The 16,065-nt window shown below is 42.4% G+C and overlaps 1 protein-coding gene across 2 annotated transcripts; it reads right to left on the minus strand.

Moving 5' to 3' along the window:
• Window positions 1-858: 858 nt before the first annotated feature.
• gtf3c4 (general transcription factor IIIC, polypeptide 4) lies at window positions 859-9,320 on the minus strand. Of its 2 annotated transcripts, none has more exons than XM_020601150.1 (5): window positions 8,898-9,320; window positions 4,838-6,565; window positions 3,529-3,659; window positions 3,015-3,103; window positions 859-1,099 (listed from the first exon to the last, which is right to left on the minus strand). In XM_020601150.1, exons 1-5 carry the CDS (start codon window positions 9,210-9,212, stop codon window positions 1,035-1,037), a joined length of 2,328 nt encoding a protein of 775 aa, XP_020456806.1. In that variant the 5' UTR covers window positions 9,213-9,320; the 3' UTR covers window positions 859-1,034. The 2 variants fall into 2 exon arrangements, with proteins under 2 accessions (XP_020456806.1, XP_020456807.1); XM_020601151.1 differs by lacking the exon at window positions 8,898-9,320 and adding an exon at window positions 6,875-7,150.
• Window positions 9,321-16,065: the final 6,745 nt, after the last annotated feature.

Consider the following 16,065-nt stretch of genomic DNA (forward strand, 5'->3'; position numbering starts at 1 on the left):
AGGAGCCGGGGCCGAGGGGAGGGACGGAGAACATGCTGCAGAGCCTGCATCTCGTCCCTGCAGCCCTTGTTCCAACCAAAATATGAAAAAAGGGTTAATTGTATTTAACAATATACTCCCGACCCCCATCACCATGCCCTCCTTGATTAGAATTAGAATCACATCTGGCGCCATGTTCTGTCCCTCATTACGGCTGAATCTCATTACAACCCGCTCCCATGGGAGAGACTGTGCCGGGTTTTTAAGCACACTTTTCGCTTTCCTCCTGCCTCTTGCTCATCTCATCTGCATCACCGCTCCTTCTCTTCTGCGTTTACATTAGCGGAAGTCCTCATCTGAGAGAATGACTGAGCACTACCACCCTCCTCCTCCTCCTTCCAGAGCTTGGAAATTGTTTTACAGTGCCAATTAAAGCAGGTATGTTGAGTTTTTTCCAGAGCATGTATTATTCAGAGTGTTTTATTTGTTGCACTCAGAAAAGAAGAATAAAAAAAAAAAGACCCTCACTAAAATAGGACTAGCAATGCAAGTTCCACTTACTTGCAATAAAAATAAAAACTACACCAAAGCTTTGGAAATACAGTCAACATAAGGAAAATGAGGGAGCTTATTTATGGCGCCCTGAAGTCCCACTGAATAATAAAAACCTCCTCATATAACCACATTTTAAACTTTGTTTCTTTGCACCCTTGTGCAAACACTGTGTCTGACTGGGAATTAATTTTAGAGAGGGGAAAAATAAAGAAATCTGTAAAGTTTGAGTCCAAACTGTTTTACCTCAGTAAAATATTAATTTAATACCATGGCAGGGGGAAGCGGCTTCTCTGCGCAGTCACAAGGAAATAAGAGTTTGGCGTATAATAATCAAAGCCTTTTATTTGCAATTTTAGAAACCAATATAAAGTCATTAAAAAAAAAACATGAACAAACTACATGAAATAAGAAAATAACTGAAGCAGTGACTTCTGACAAAACCAGATCCTGTGTCAGAGCAGGAAGTGCTGAGGGTTACAGAGGAACCCTGAGGTTCAGCTCTAGATCATCGGCGAGTCGCAGAGCGTGCAGGGCGCCTGCAGCATCTTCTTTATCCACTCTGGATCTGTGGGTAAAGAAAACAAGCCATGTTTTACTGAAGGTTCAACATTTTAAATGATGAGAACTACTTTAAAGCCTTTCACTTCATTATGTAAATATGATGGCTATGTTTGTCTTGGTGTTTAAATGAATGTCACTTTTCCATAAAAGACATGGCGGCAGTGTAGGAAGGACCTAGTAATATTTGCATAACACTTTCAACACCACTTTTCTCAAACGAGTGCCATCATGCCGATGTAAAGGCCATGACAATAAACCTGACTTTCCCCTCACAGTGCAGGTGAAAACAGGTTTTAAAAAAAGCACTTGTACAATATTCACTTTAGTTGATTATTAATATCCAGCAAAATGATTTGCATACTGCAGGTGAGCAAATAAACTTTTTACTTTTAAACTCGCCTCTCTATATACATTTATGTAACAAACAGTATGTCTGAAAGCCAAAGACCACTGGTTTTACTCAGAGTAAATGAAGCCAGCAATATAGCATATTTCCCATCTGAAACAGACTAAATACAATAAAAGTTAAAACACACAGGGTTTAAAACAAACAGAGAAGAGCACAAACATCGGTAAGATGTTGTGAGACAGGAGCTGAGACGGTGTTGGTTGTGACAGATGCCAAAACCGCACGGACCTGTCAGCCTTTAGCTCAGATAGGCTGGAATGACCAGGAGAGCTGTGCCTCAGGCAAGACCGATAAAGGCCGATACTGGGATTCAAGTAGCAGCCAGATGAAGCCGGTGCTCAAATACTGGCACGAGGACGATGTTTTTCCTCTCCCACCTCTAACTGTGGCTGGTACCACACCTGCTGTTTGTTTGGCAAAACTACAGGAAATTCAGGGTTCATGAAATAGCCACCAACTTTTTAGCATCTAATCATCCTAAAACTGGACTCAATGTTTTGCTGACATTCATTATATTTCAAGGACAGAGCAGAGATGTCTGAAAACATGTGAAATGTATCTGACAAAATGCATTTTACTCATCTCTAATGAAATAATTGAGTATTGGCCAAAACGAGCACAGAAACGACAGAGTTCTAATCAATCAGGTAAATGGCCTCAGTCCAAGCAAATAACAGTCTCTAACTGCCAGCGCTTTTACATGCACACAAGAAAGCAGCTTCCAAAGGTTATATGGTAGTGCAGACTCTGTATAGGATTACTTAGAATACAAAGATGCATCTCTATGAGGGTCTCTCCTGTCATCACACTGCCCTGCTGTTACGCCTGTCGTTCCCTTATCTCAGGTTTTCATAATACATGGAAAAAGATGATCAGAAACCCAGTTCATTTAAAAGATGGCAGAGAAATCTCCTTTTTCTAGGAAAAATCTAGCTGGGGAAATCAGGTTATCACTGATGTTTAAGAAACTGTAATCAACCGTTTTGGCATTTAACCTGTTAAAATAAAAAGCTTTGGCTGCCTCAAAACTTTCCCACGGCCTGGTGATGTACAATCATCCCATACACTGCCTCCTACTGAGTTACACTGGACCGAACTGAATGAGGCCATACTCCTGCACCTGTGCTCACAATGCCCCAGCTACAGTGAATATGTTAAGCCTGTCGTACAAAGTGTTGGTATAATGGGACACAAGTGATACAAATCTCAAGCCTCAACCAAGAAAGGGAGAGAAAACTGTGCTTTCTGACCACTGACTCAACTATTGACTTTAAAGAAGATGTCCTGGAAGAAAGAAGAAAAAGACCTAACATTGCAAAATCCCTCTCTTATTTCAACAATCATTCATGATTTTAAGTATTAAGTTTCTGACTGACTTGGAATCCAAAATGCCAAGCGATGATCTGAGCACAGAGCAGGATGAAGGCTGACACTGAAGGCGACAGGAGGAGACAGCTGATTGAGTGTGACTGTGAAATGGAGGTGGCGAGAGATGTAGAGTGGCACTTACCCTCAGGCTCTGGCAGTCTGGCGATGGTATCCAGCAGGAGGCAACGTCTGAACGTCAGCGTCTGGCAGGCCTGGTACGACAACACACACCTGGAGGAGACCGAGAGGACAGCATTAGAGAGCAGGATGGCAGGGACAGATGCACATGCAGAGAAAAGTAGAGCAGAAACTGGACTAGGTACAACTACCAGGCACTGATTTTCCTCCCAGTGCCCACCAGAGGCAGCATGTCTTATCTAGCAAGAAGGCAGGAGAAATGTTTGAGAAATATTTATGAGATGATAAGAGTGGTGCATGGGTAAATATCAAGAGGCAGAAGGCTTGATTACTGCTCGGTGAAGATAAATAAACGGTCAAAGAAGGCATTTGGCATTAAGATTCAATTCATGTTCTCGCTGGCTCAACTGTGGCGTCCGAACCAACAGAGTGCCTACGCTACGCTAATAAACAACATCTTTAGTGGATCAAAGTTGAACATTTGGACATTATTCAAAAATCAAAAATAATCCATGTACCTGAGCCACATGTGGCCGTTTTTACAGACTGCTTGTTTGTGGTCCGTGAAGGGCAGCACGGCCTGACACAGGCTGCAGTGTTCCGAGAACGTCTGCTTGTTCATCTTTTTCTTGATGTGGCCAATCAGGACCTGAGAAGGATGGTAGACGCAAAGCCAGAGTGTGTAAGTGAAGGAAAACGCAACACAAAGTTTTCTTCCAACTTTTATAACAGCAGCACAGAAGAATGCGAGTTTAGTGCTGTGACTGATCAGCAGTGTGCGCTGTGCAAAGTGGCATTAAGATGCATCTGCTCCTTTATTTTAGCCAAATGCACTGCATCTTCTTCACCTGATGGCACCTACCATCATACAAAGACATTTACGAAACTACAATAGTAGTGTGTGTAACTGATAAAATTCTGTATATTTATATATGTAACAGAGATTTCAGATATTTCTGCAGTTTGTTAAAAAGAAAACCAAAAAGCACTCTAATGTTTGCTCAGCACCTTCTGTGGACACAGGCAGCAATTATGGGATAATAAATACTGAAAAGCTCTATATGGCCAAATGTATGTAGACACCCATGGCCACATGGTTCTATGTACCTTAGTTGTTTTTTTATTTTTATTTTTTTATGGCTGGGGTTCCTTCATTTCAGTTAAAGATCCCCTGAACATGCATCCTCAGTAGTGATGTCAAGCTGCACTGCAAGTAAAAAGTCTAACCAGTAAAGTAATTTAAAATAAACTCAGCCCTCCTGCACAGCCTACACACTTCTGCATTTTTCAACCGGAAGTAGCTGAGGAGGGGCTGGGCCACTTCTGGGCCAAGGGTGACAGAACGGCAGAATCTAAACACTGGATTTTGTCTAATGTACCTGAGTGCTCGTGTTCTAATCACAAACAGCCATACTTATCCTTTCACTCATTTTCTAAAAGAGAATGGATGTTTCTTGTCACACCTAGAGTGAGGAGGCTGTTGGATGTGCCTAAAACCCTAACCCTTCTCTAACTTGTCCTCACGACCACAGTTTCACTGTTTTTTAGACAAGTTTTTCACTGAATGGTCGACACACTCTTCCTGAGTTCCAGTAGAACTATGCAAGCAAACGGAATCGCACAAGATGTGCTGAGAGCATCAGAGTGACACGAGCGCCAACCAACTGCTGCACTGACTCCTGCGTACACAGTACTAGGCAGGTGGTTATAATGTTATGGCTGATCTGTGTACATAACATCACTGTGATCAGGGTATGTAAAAAGCAGGTCAGGACATTTGTGGTAAAAAGCTGAAGTAAATAATTATTAGTTGAGTCACCCTTTTACCTCTGAAGCTCTGTCGTTAGTGTCTTTGGAGAGGTACTCCACCAGGCCACAGGTAGGTATGCTGGTGTTCTGAGCAATCCAAGTGTTGAGGTACACCACCCCCAGCACCTTCTTCATGTTTTCTCTCATTAGATGGGTCTCTACAGCATTGATCCAAGCCTGTACCTCTGCCATCTGCTCCTCCTGAATCTCTTCCTCCTGTTTTACTCTACCAGGCTCACCTTCCTCTTGCACATCTTCTTCTTCATCCTCTTCATCCTCCTCGTCCGTTACAAACACCTTGCTTCCCTCGTTTGTAGGTTTACCGTGGTGATCAGTAAGAGGTGACTGCAGTGACTGGTAAAGTATACGCACCAAAAAGAGCTTCAAACGCCACAGATAGGGTGAGTCTACCTCCTGGATCTTTTGATCTAGTTCTTCCTGCAGTGACGCAGGGATACACTTGTTTTTCAAAATTTGCCACCTCATCAGATCAAGCAGGTCAGCCATCTTGTACAGGTTCTGTGTGGGGGACTTGAGCAGCAGCGCTGCTGCCATTTCAGGTGTTTTCAGGGTGACAAAGTGAACCTGGTAGGTCCTGTTAATGGGATGAAAGCCTTCGACAATACCTTGCGTGCTGACCATAGCAATATACGCTCCATTGCAGCTCACTGAAATCCCGTGTATCCGCCTTCCTATTAGGTTTTCGGGTCCCAGCATGTCCTCTTGCTTGAAAATCAAAGCGTTTTCTGTAAAAGTTGGAGTCAGCTTTTTTATCCACCCATCTATGGAACAACTGTACACTGCAACACCATGTTGACTGACCGCTAGCGAGACCACAGGGAGCGAGTGCAGCCCTGCCACATGAGAATTGTGTACATTTAGTCCTGCTGGTGAAATCATGAGCAAGCACCAAAAGATATAGCAGCCGCGTGACGCAACAATGAGGCTGCAGCTGGATTTATGGATTGGGTGGATGAGTGGGACACATTTGATGTTTTCCACAGCGATCTCATCAGACTCCTTCCAGAGAATGACAGGGTGTCGGAGGGTGAAGTAGCCCTTCACTCCCACCAGGCTGACAGGCATGATCTTGACAGGTCCCACCTCACTGCCAATGATCAGGCCACTCATTCGTCGATCTGCGTTTCCATACTCCCACCAGGCCAAGTCACTGGGTCTGGTCACACCTGATTCGATGATGTCATAAAACACAACCTCTGTCCCATTTGTAAAGGGCAACACAAACTTCCACAAAACAAGGTCACCATTTTCCATCAAGACAGCCAGGAGGACCATCTCTTCTTCTACACATGTGTTGTCCGGTTGAACCTGTTTGACTGTGTAAACACTTGACCACTCCATTCTCAAAGGAGTCTGCATACGGAAACGCCGCTGCAGCTCTTCTAAGTCCAGCAGGTTTGCCTGAGGTGGCTTATCGTCTTTCTTGGCGTAGCCGCGCTCCTTTAGCCTCTCACTGTACTTTTTGGTGAGATCGACTAGCATGTTCCACTCGAGACGCTTGTGGCTGTTATGAATGGTAAGTCTGTGATCAAGTGTTAGGCAAGCGAGTAGACAGCGCCCACTAGAGTCACAACCTAACGGTGACCAACTTGCATATTTTATTCCTTTGTGCACTCCTACTGAGGGGTTGATCACTGTGTCCGCCAGAAAAACTTGCCTTACAGCGGGGTCTGGGTGTGTTGAGAACTTCTCCATCGCTTCAGCTAGCTCCCCTGCTGGTCCCACCTTAACAATTAAAAACACAAATGAAATCAATAATGAGGTAAACGGTCAGGTTTAAGAGAAGATTTCGGCAAACACACAAATTACAAATGTAACTTGATGGCTTGCCATACACCGACACTGCAGCAGATCTTGCAACTAGAACATGGATAACACCCACCCACCTGAATGGCTGATAAAGCAGTATCATCAGACAGGTAGTATGTGTTGGTTGTATTTTGTGTACCAGTGTCTACTACTCTCAGCTCAGTAGCCCTCCTATTTTACAATTGTTACTCATATCTATAAATGGCAGCAAGAAACCAACTTCACCCTTCTGTCAGTGTGCCTAGTGGATTATAAAATTCAGCACCAGCCAACATTTTATCTGCCAAGTGGATTTTTGGAATGTAGACGAACCTATAAAAAAAAAAGAAAAATCATGTTTACACACTAGAGCAGCTACACAGAAACAGATTTACCACAGCAAAATAGTTTTTTTTGTTTCTCTTTTACATTTGTATTCCATCGCTTTAATTATCTTTCTTTCAGTTTTGTAAATAATGAAAACACAGGAGCATTCACCATTGCCAAACTAAGAGCATACAAGTGAATATTAGCTTGGCTGTGGTCCTAAAGCGTGTTTACATGAGTCACTTAACAAGTGCACAAATAATAATGCCGTTACTATACTCTCAATGATGTGATGTAATCACCTATGGATTCTTGAGACACACTTGTGTCACTTCTTTGTAATACCTTCCAATGTATTTGCACTGTGTGGAAATATATCCATGTGGTCCCGAGTCTGCTCAAAAACACTTGACATATAAACACTGTACTATACTCGGACCACTGCACATTTGCAATCAATGAAATACTTCCATATAGTTAATTAGTAATATTAAGTAAAGTGTGAAAAATAATCCAGCTGGAGAGGGAGAGATGTATTCTTTACTTCTGTAGACCACACAGCCTTTTGCTCATTTCAGTTTTAAACTTTTCAGACAACTGTGAGTGTGAGCCTAACATTGAAAAGAAAAAAAATTTCAGACAGACCCTGGGACTTCACTTTTCCATCACAGCCAGAGAACCAAAAGTTTATTTTGTATATTTGCTGGAAAGAAAATCTGTCACTGCACTACGAAGAAGAAGCAGGATGCTATCTTGAAAACATGAGTCAGTTCTTGCACCAAATAAAGCAAGCTTACACAACCATATGCCACATTGTTCAGAATACTTTTAGTGGAGTCTCCCTCCACTAAAAGTGCTCTGCATTGTTACTTGGGTGTTTGACTGTCACTGTGCAGAATGATGCATGCATAAAGCCTGATACTAACTGACTGTATTCGCATTCATCTGTTGAAGGGAGACGGTTTCCCTGCAAGCACGTACCCTAAATCTGAGTTTTAAAAATGTGCACAGAGCATTATTTTGCTTCAACTTATTTGGAAGGAAATCACATGGTCCAATATGAAACTAGCAAGTGATATACACTACCAGTCCAAACTTTTGACTGGTAGTGTAGAAACTAGTCTCCAACAGATATAGACAGAGAACTGACTGCAGGTGGCATCTTATGTCATATTCAATGAATAATTTAAGTAAGTCTCAGATTCTGGCTGGTACGTGTTTAAGATCCACAATAATTAATTAGCTTTTTCAAAAATTTGGTATGAATTTGACAGTCTACATCTCAGCAATCACCAATTTTAACATTATACATTCAAATACACTCAAATGAGCAGTAGGACACTACTAAATATACATTAGTGGGAAGCAATTATAATGTAGATATGAAAGAGGTGAAAGGATTTATTGTTTATCTCTATGTGAAGGGATTTATTGTTTATCTCTATCTGGTAACAGTCTAATGAAATGTTTTGTTTTTCTAAAGTTGGAGGTATTTTGCAGCTGATCCATTGTCCAGTGGACTGTATTTTTTTTTACCTTGGCTGACATTTGACAGGAGCATCTTAGATTTTTGGGGGGAGATTAAGAGAGACTGAGGTGAGTTGGTGACCCTTTTATGGAAATACAGCAAAGAATATGTGGAGAATTGTTGGCACGCCCCTTTAACTCTTATGGATGCTGCAGCCAGCGAGCTAACAATCTTAGCCGTCAGTAGCTGTTATTCGTTCCTAATACAACATGCAGCGTACAGTCTTTATCAAAGGTTTATGGACACGGTCGACTTCTAAACGCAACGGGAAGCCGATGCACAAAGCTAAGTTACCAGTCTCACAGTCTCGACTCGATTAGGTACATTACTGTCTGCAGCCACTCCTGCTATGCAAAGGGTACAGCGCTACCTGGCTAAGGCGGTTTGGACAGGAGAACATGTGTGGACCTTTACCCGCAGCTTATAAACTTCTGTGGGGACGGGGATAGAAGTCCTGTGCAACGCCAGGTCCTGTTTGTTGCTGTGGACGTCGCACACAAGCTCCAGCAGCGACAAGGAGGTGGTGGTGCATACCGCCAGGCGGTGGTCCTGCGACCAGGTGAGCGGCTGCAGTCCGCTAACCGGGGCTATGAGAGGGACGACAGGGTCTCGTTTAACTGGAACATTCTCCTGGGCAAATTGCAGATCACGCTCGGATTCTGGCTCCGTCTTGATCAACACATCTATCGGCACTGAGTTCACCGACTCTGATGGACTGGCAGCCGCCATGTTTTCCGTACTGTGGAAGTGACGTCGTCGAGCGAGGAAGTACAGAAAGGGGGCGGGCTTCCTCCGCAAAGTGAAATAGTGCACTGAGTAGGACGGATGAACGCCATTCTTCCAAAAGCTATTCCCTCACATTTAGTGTTTTGATGATGCTGGTGGAGACGCAGTGACAGCAAAGGCATATGATTCCCATCATTTTCATACTCATCAAACCATTAAGTGACACCTCCCAGCCCAGCACCACCCACCTTGGATGGGGAGAGTGTCATCCTGGAAGAGACCACTCCTATCAGTATAAAATTGTTTCATCATAGGATCAACCACTCACAACAACTTTGCACTGATTTGCAGTGACCCTTACCTCTAAGGGGGAAACTCAGCTGACACAGTAGGCTACATAGGTCTAACTCAAGAGCCTTTTTATTAAACAAGCAAGAAACATATCTGAGATCAGAAGTTTATAGATTATAAGGACTAAGGAGCAAATGTCCATGCATTGGACAACTGCCTCTTCTGCTTAAATAACTCACCAGAGGAATAGGTATTTAAATGTGAACATGTGAAACAGGTGTGTAATTATAAAAATAGGATTGTTGCAGGTTTTGGCCTTTCACTCTCTGTAGCTGTCAAAAAAGTAACACAATCAAATGTGTGAGAATACCATCCCACGCTAAGATGTTGTTCTTTACCCTCAACAGAATGTCGGCAATACATGTAGCTCAGGTCGTCAGTTGTCTTGTTCTCATATATTTATAAGTATTACAATTACAAATTTATATTTTTCAAATTACACCACATTTTAGTAAGATACAAGCCAGACTTACAGCTAAGGAGAAAAAACAGTAAAGACTATAGGTTATTTATATTGAACTGCTATTAAACTAAAGTTAGCTTGAGCTGAACTGAATTTAACATGACAACAATGATGCAGGAATTTGTTTGCTCATATCCTAGTTATGCAATTCCATATTTGTATTTGTGGCATCGGACATTCAGCGTGCATGCATGTATTCATGCATGTAAAATATCTGTAAGTGTTGTTTTTTTTTGTCTGTTGAATGTGGAGTGGCGCTTGCGCTTTGACTTTGACAAAGATGTCTCAGAACAAAACATCAAGTACAGCCATGGACAGTGTGTCAGGACTTACACATCCTTGCTTTAATTAAATTAGATTAGATGAAACTTTAATGATCTCCATGGGGAAATTTTTTAATCTATGTGACACATTCACTCACAGAACCTTGATCTATGTTGAACCAGCTCTGGCACTCAACAATCACATACTCACCACTTTGAAAGAAAAAATAGTCCAGTCCCTGACAGGCACGACATCAGTCATTTTAAATGTCTGAGTCTGGCCGCTCCTCACCAAGAGAGATCAGTAATTGTCAGATTTCATCATTAATTATTAAAAAATATGAAAACTGTCCCATCCACAGCTGATGGCTCATATGGTTATATATATGTATATATCAGTGACGAGTCACTGCACGCTCCTGGACTGGTCAAAGGTCAAACTGCTGCAGTTGGATACAGAGCTGGAGAGTCCTGGGCAGGCAGTAATTTGTTACAGCCTTCACATGAAAGCTCCTCTCGCAGTAGCTGCCTGACTCTCAGCAAGATGACAGCAGGCTTTCAACAGGCAGTTATTTGTCACAAAACAAATTGTTACAAATCTGCGAGACAAATACAGAATAATGCGTCCGCCATGTTTTAATCTCTCATTTTTCTGTCTTTTGTTTCGATAATCGAAATGAATAAATGAATGGGGACCGTGGTATGTTTCATTCTTAATGAAGCATGTAGTGAATGAATATTTCACACACCTGCTGTGTCTTTGGTGGGTTTTGACTGGGGACCCAGTCCCATCTTGGAATGTATGAATGTTGGATTAAACATTCATCAAATGCTGTCACAAAAACTTTATCCTCGCCAGTCAACCACACATAAAGATGGAAGCAGGCCCACGCACAGGCCAAGGAAACCCAACCATGATTTGAACCTCAGCCTGTAGTTTACTTACTCTGTGGTAGTGGAATTATTTAGGCTGCATCAGAGTCATGTCTGAAGGTATATAGGTTATGTAGTGTGGGTTTATGGATATGGATGGGGTCAGCTCAGGTCAATCCCCTGCATCTCTAATATCTACCTGCTGTCTTGTTATTGCCTGCAGGTTCTTCCTCAGCCTTTCAGCCCTCAGTAGACCATATCCTCTGCTGTTTGCTGGCTGTGAGCATCAGTGGAGCCGTTACATGTATCTTGTGAGGATGCCCGCAGGGATTTTTTGATGCATGGTTCATCATACATGCTTTAATCATTCAGTCTCTCAGACACCTCCCAGGAGGGGGCTGCTGCAGCACATTATCGAGTACACACAATTAGTGATATAATCATGATGATGATAATGAAATGTATTTAGAGCATATCAACGCAGTTCATTCTGTTCAGAAAAACATTAGCAGGACTGCAACCCTGGAAAAGTCTCAGTGCTCAGGCTCCTGACGCTTTCCCCCTGGAGAGATCCCAGCAGATTGTCACATCACAGATTAGCAATCGACTTGGTGTTCCTTCTGCACCGTCAACTGCAAAAGCCTCACCTGACAGGTGTTGCTCTCAATCAATGCTCTCTTGCCCCCCATGCTGTCCTTTGGGTGGGAAGGGATGTAGAAGCCTCCCTTTCCTCGTTATACATCCTGACAACCTCTAACAGGCAAATCTGAGCAACAGAAAATCCTCTTCTCACTAAGAAACTACTGATACCACATTAGTGACATCAGTAGGAAACACGGTGCTGGCCTTTTATTTAGCTCCCTTCAAGGATGTTCAGTCACCCATTAAGGGTCATGGTGACAGGATGTTAGGATCAGAGGAAAGGTGTCAACACAGGAATAACCTTACACGCTGTGAACTGTTGGAACAGACTGCAAGGAAGGCAACCAGTGATCACTGGTCAGAAATAACTCTTGAGGGCCAAGGGTGTCTTTCAGTAAAAACTAGACATCTATCCATCACATGTAGTAGTAGTGAGTGCATTCCCTTTGCTAACTTAATTAACTGAAGTGAATGGCTAGTTCTCATTATTACTCAGATTACAGTATCAGCAGAAAGTCAGCACAGATGCCATGGATTGTTTCGACCTTTCAAATGATCATCTCAGGTGAACTGAACATACTGGTATTCACTATGCTAACTTTAACGTGAAAACAGTCTACTGTTTGATTTCCTCGGAAACTACTTTCTACTGAAAAGTTCCTGTGAAAACTGCATACAGTGTTTTCTGTGAATAATGGAGAATAATGGCAGCACTATGACTGGAAATCATGGAAATACAATTTCTACAGTTCCAGAGTGCTTGGAAGAAACGACCATGCACCTGTATTGCATTAAGGTGGAGCCAGAAGTCTGAGAAACAAATATCCCAACTATGGACCAATAAGATTTAAGTCATTTGCATGATAAGTGCAGGAAATTTCTTATGTTTTGTAATTTTGGTAAATCGATCCTTTAATTGCAAGTGGACATGTAAAACTAAGCCCACAAGTGAAAGGTAACTAAACTGTCTATAAGAACAACTATTATTATTATTATTATTACAGGCCTAAGTCTGTGAGCTACAGGTTCAGATGAATGTACTACTGTCTCATGACACTACGGGCCAGCTGATGCATAAATCCAATGCAGCCACGATGCCAGTCGGGCTGTTTCAATGCCTCGTCCACTGCTTTACTCAGTTCTACCTTCTATAAAAAATGTAGGTAACTCTGAAATAACTTGGTTGTGACTGCTTGTTGCTACTGCTTCTTTAACAAGTTACTCTGTCTTCATGTTTTTTTTTTTTGTGGAACACCTGGGACGGCGAGAGTTATAAAAGATATTCACAATATCCTCAGCTGACACCAGAGACTTGCTTCGGAACAAAGTGAGTAGCTACTTGAATTGCTGCTTATGTTTTAAGGTAGACTTAAGGTAGCCGCCACAACCACCAGGAGCAGGATGTTTTCTGGTGGCTAGTTTCTGTTCTTAGTGACCTTTTTCAGAGCAGACAATCTGACATCACGGTAGGAAATGCGCAGGTGCAATTAATAAAAACAATGAAGGCCGAATTTCGTCTATCTGCCTCACTATCAGGGTCTTGGTATTGTTCAGGCAGACTTGGCCTAGACAACAGCTGACTGGAGCAGGGCCATCATTAATGTTATTAGGAACACCTGTATGCCTCCTGCTACAACATGGGCCAAGTGTCTCTACTATTATAACTTAAACCCGTGTGTTGTCTTTACTTATATGTTTGTTTATACTAATTAGGAATTTCCTTTTAGTTGTTGTGGAACAGATTTGTTGTTTGGCATATTACAATGAATCCATGTTTTGTTCACACGGGGTTGAAATGTGAATAAGGTTCAGTGTTGCAATTGTTAGAACCTAAAATGATTTTTCACTGCTTGTTTTGTTGGGGCTTTTGGTTAATTCATTATAACGGCTGGTTTGTAGTTTAGAATAGTTGTGGGAATGTGAAAATCATTGCCGTTCAGATTACATGAGAGACTGTATTCTGTGCAGTGTTTGGAGGTGCATTGTTGGGAAAAGGCCGCTTGGCAGTTAGTGCTGCTGGGCAGCATGTCAAAACCCACATAATCACTGGTGTCAAATGCAGTTTGGGAGGGAATGTTGTTGTTACTGTTTCCAAACAGTGTTGCAAACACTTGCTTCTTCCTTTTGTTGGTTTCGCATATAACCGTGCACTCCAAGCATTATCTTTTTAGCCGCTCGCCTTACCAAAGTGTTTATTTCACTTTCCATATTATCACTGGCTATATTTCCAAATGTAGCTTTGTTACATTATTTTAATATTAATTTTCACAAATCTCCATTAGTGAAATGTTCTCACTGCCCAGTGAACAATAGCCTGGCATTTCACTTTACCCCTCTGCATCCTCAACAACTATTAAGTGGATTTAGAAATAAAATAAGGCCTCTATGACAAAGACACTTATTTTATAGTTGTATAGGTTTAAAATGGTTTTTCTTTTCTGTTTTGCCATAAAATTGATGTAGTGGAATGATGGCTGGGCAGGCACCTGTGCTATTTTGTCTGCAGGACTCCAATCTATAAGAAGTACTGTAACTTTCAGAGCTTTCAAGAGACAGTTTGTTTGGGTTATAAAATCCTGCCATTACCTGTTAGCCAGATGGTAAGTTTACCTGAGGCCAGGCTGTAATCTGGAGGTTATTAAGAGAAACATGGAAACTGATTGGGTGGAACTCAGGAGGAAAATCAGCCTTTCTATTTATTCCCAGCGATAATGGCTGAATTATTCATCCTGTGTGATGATTAATTAAAAAAGGCCCCGGGTCCTGTGGCAGTTACAGGCTGCTGAGGCACACACTGAGATTCCCAAGTGATGTGCTGGATGGCTCTGGCTCTGTCTGCCCTCTTCCTGCTTTCCTCTGCACATCTTTAGGAAAAGTGCCCTCACACGTTACGTACCTGTGCACCTAATGCTTTAACCTAATTCACAAATACATGAGGTGAAAGACTGCGGCTTGGTAAATGTGTAAAAGCTGACTGGGGGTCAAGTTGCATTTTCAAATGGGTTTCGTGGCTTGTTTTAACCTATGTAGGGGGTATATACAGTGGCATTGCGATGTATGGGAACTGGTAACGGGTTGGTCCACGTAGCAGGACCAGCCTGCCTGAGCATAATGCTGGTGTGTGAAATGCAGAGGCTATTTAACCAGAGCTCATTGTGTTTGTGTGGTGGCTCCAGTAACAAACTCCATTTTGAGCATTCTGTCTTGATAATGGGTTGTTTGGATGGTCTGTTCTTCATATGCACTCACTGAGTCTCATTGCAACCAGCTGTGGTAGCTGCCAGACTCAGGTAGGCAGCGGCTGTTGCGTCTTCTGACCTAGCGTGGGCAGCTGGCAGTAGGCAGGACATGCCCTGTGGCAGTGCCAGGGGTAGGCCAGGAGTGCTGGGGTCCAGGCCTGCTTTCACCTCTGCTTGGGCCCTGCTAATGGAATAGGGTTTAGGCTGCCCATATGGCACTTGTGAGAAGTACTGCAGGCTGTTGAGGGCAGGCACATGGACTCGCCAGGCAGTCTCCCATTAGATATTAAACAGGACAGGGCCAGACCTACAAGATCACCCCACAACCAAGCATTATGGATGTGCTCACTGGTGGGGATGGGGACACACCTGCACCAGATGCTTCCTTCTGCCCTGAAAGGAACATGCCACTGTTTGCGCATGTTTTATTCCATTACCTACAAATATTTCCTGTTATTGCCAACCATTTACCAAATCAAGGTTTTACACAGATTCCCTATCTTCCACACAGCATATAGTTTGTTTCCTTGCACTATGTGTACAGATTTGAAAAGTACATTGTGGTTTTACAGTAATGCAGTTGAGAGCATGGACCGAGTGAAAAATCTTCCTTGTTAGTGTACGCTGACGTATTCAGAAGGATACTGTGGAAAACCCAAAACTGTGAAACAAGGCTTAAGTGCATCAACTAAGGGTTTTCCAGTAGAGACTGCACATTCAGCACATTCACAAAAGGCTCAATAAACTTCTCCTTTTAGTAACACTAAAAATACAGTATTTTGTCATCTTGTGTGCTGATCCAGTTCAGATCCTCTGCTCACTACGGTCTTGACTTTCTGTGATGGGCATGAAGAAATGATGTAAAAATGACTACTTAGCAGGTAATGATTGAAAGGAAAAAGTTGCCCTTCAGTACTTAAACAATCACTACAAAGGAGGCAGGACTCATCACAAGGCTAAAGCATAAATCCTTTACACAAAAAGATGAAGAGGACCATGCTTTCTTATTATTTCATGCAAGATAA

The sequence above is a fragment of the Monopterus albus genome, unplaced genomic scaffold (assembly GCF_001952655.1).
Source record: "Monopterus albus unplaced genomic scaffold, M_albus_1.0 scaffold50.1, whole genome shotgun sequence".
In the NCBI taxonomy this organism is placed as follows: Eukaryota; Metazoa; Chordata; class Actinopteri; order Synbranchiformes; family Synbranchidae; genus Monopterus; species Monopterus albus.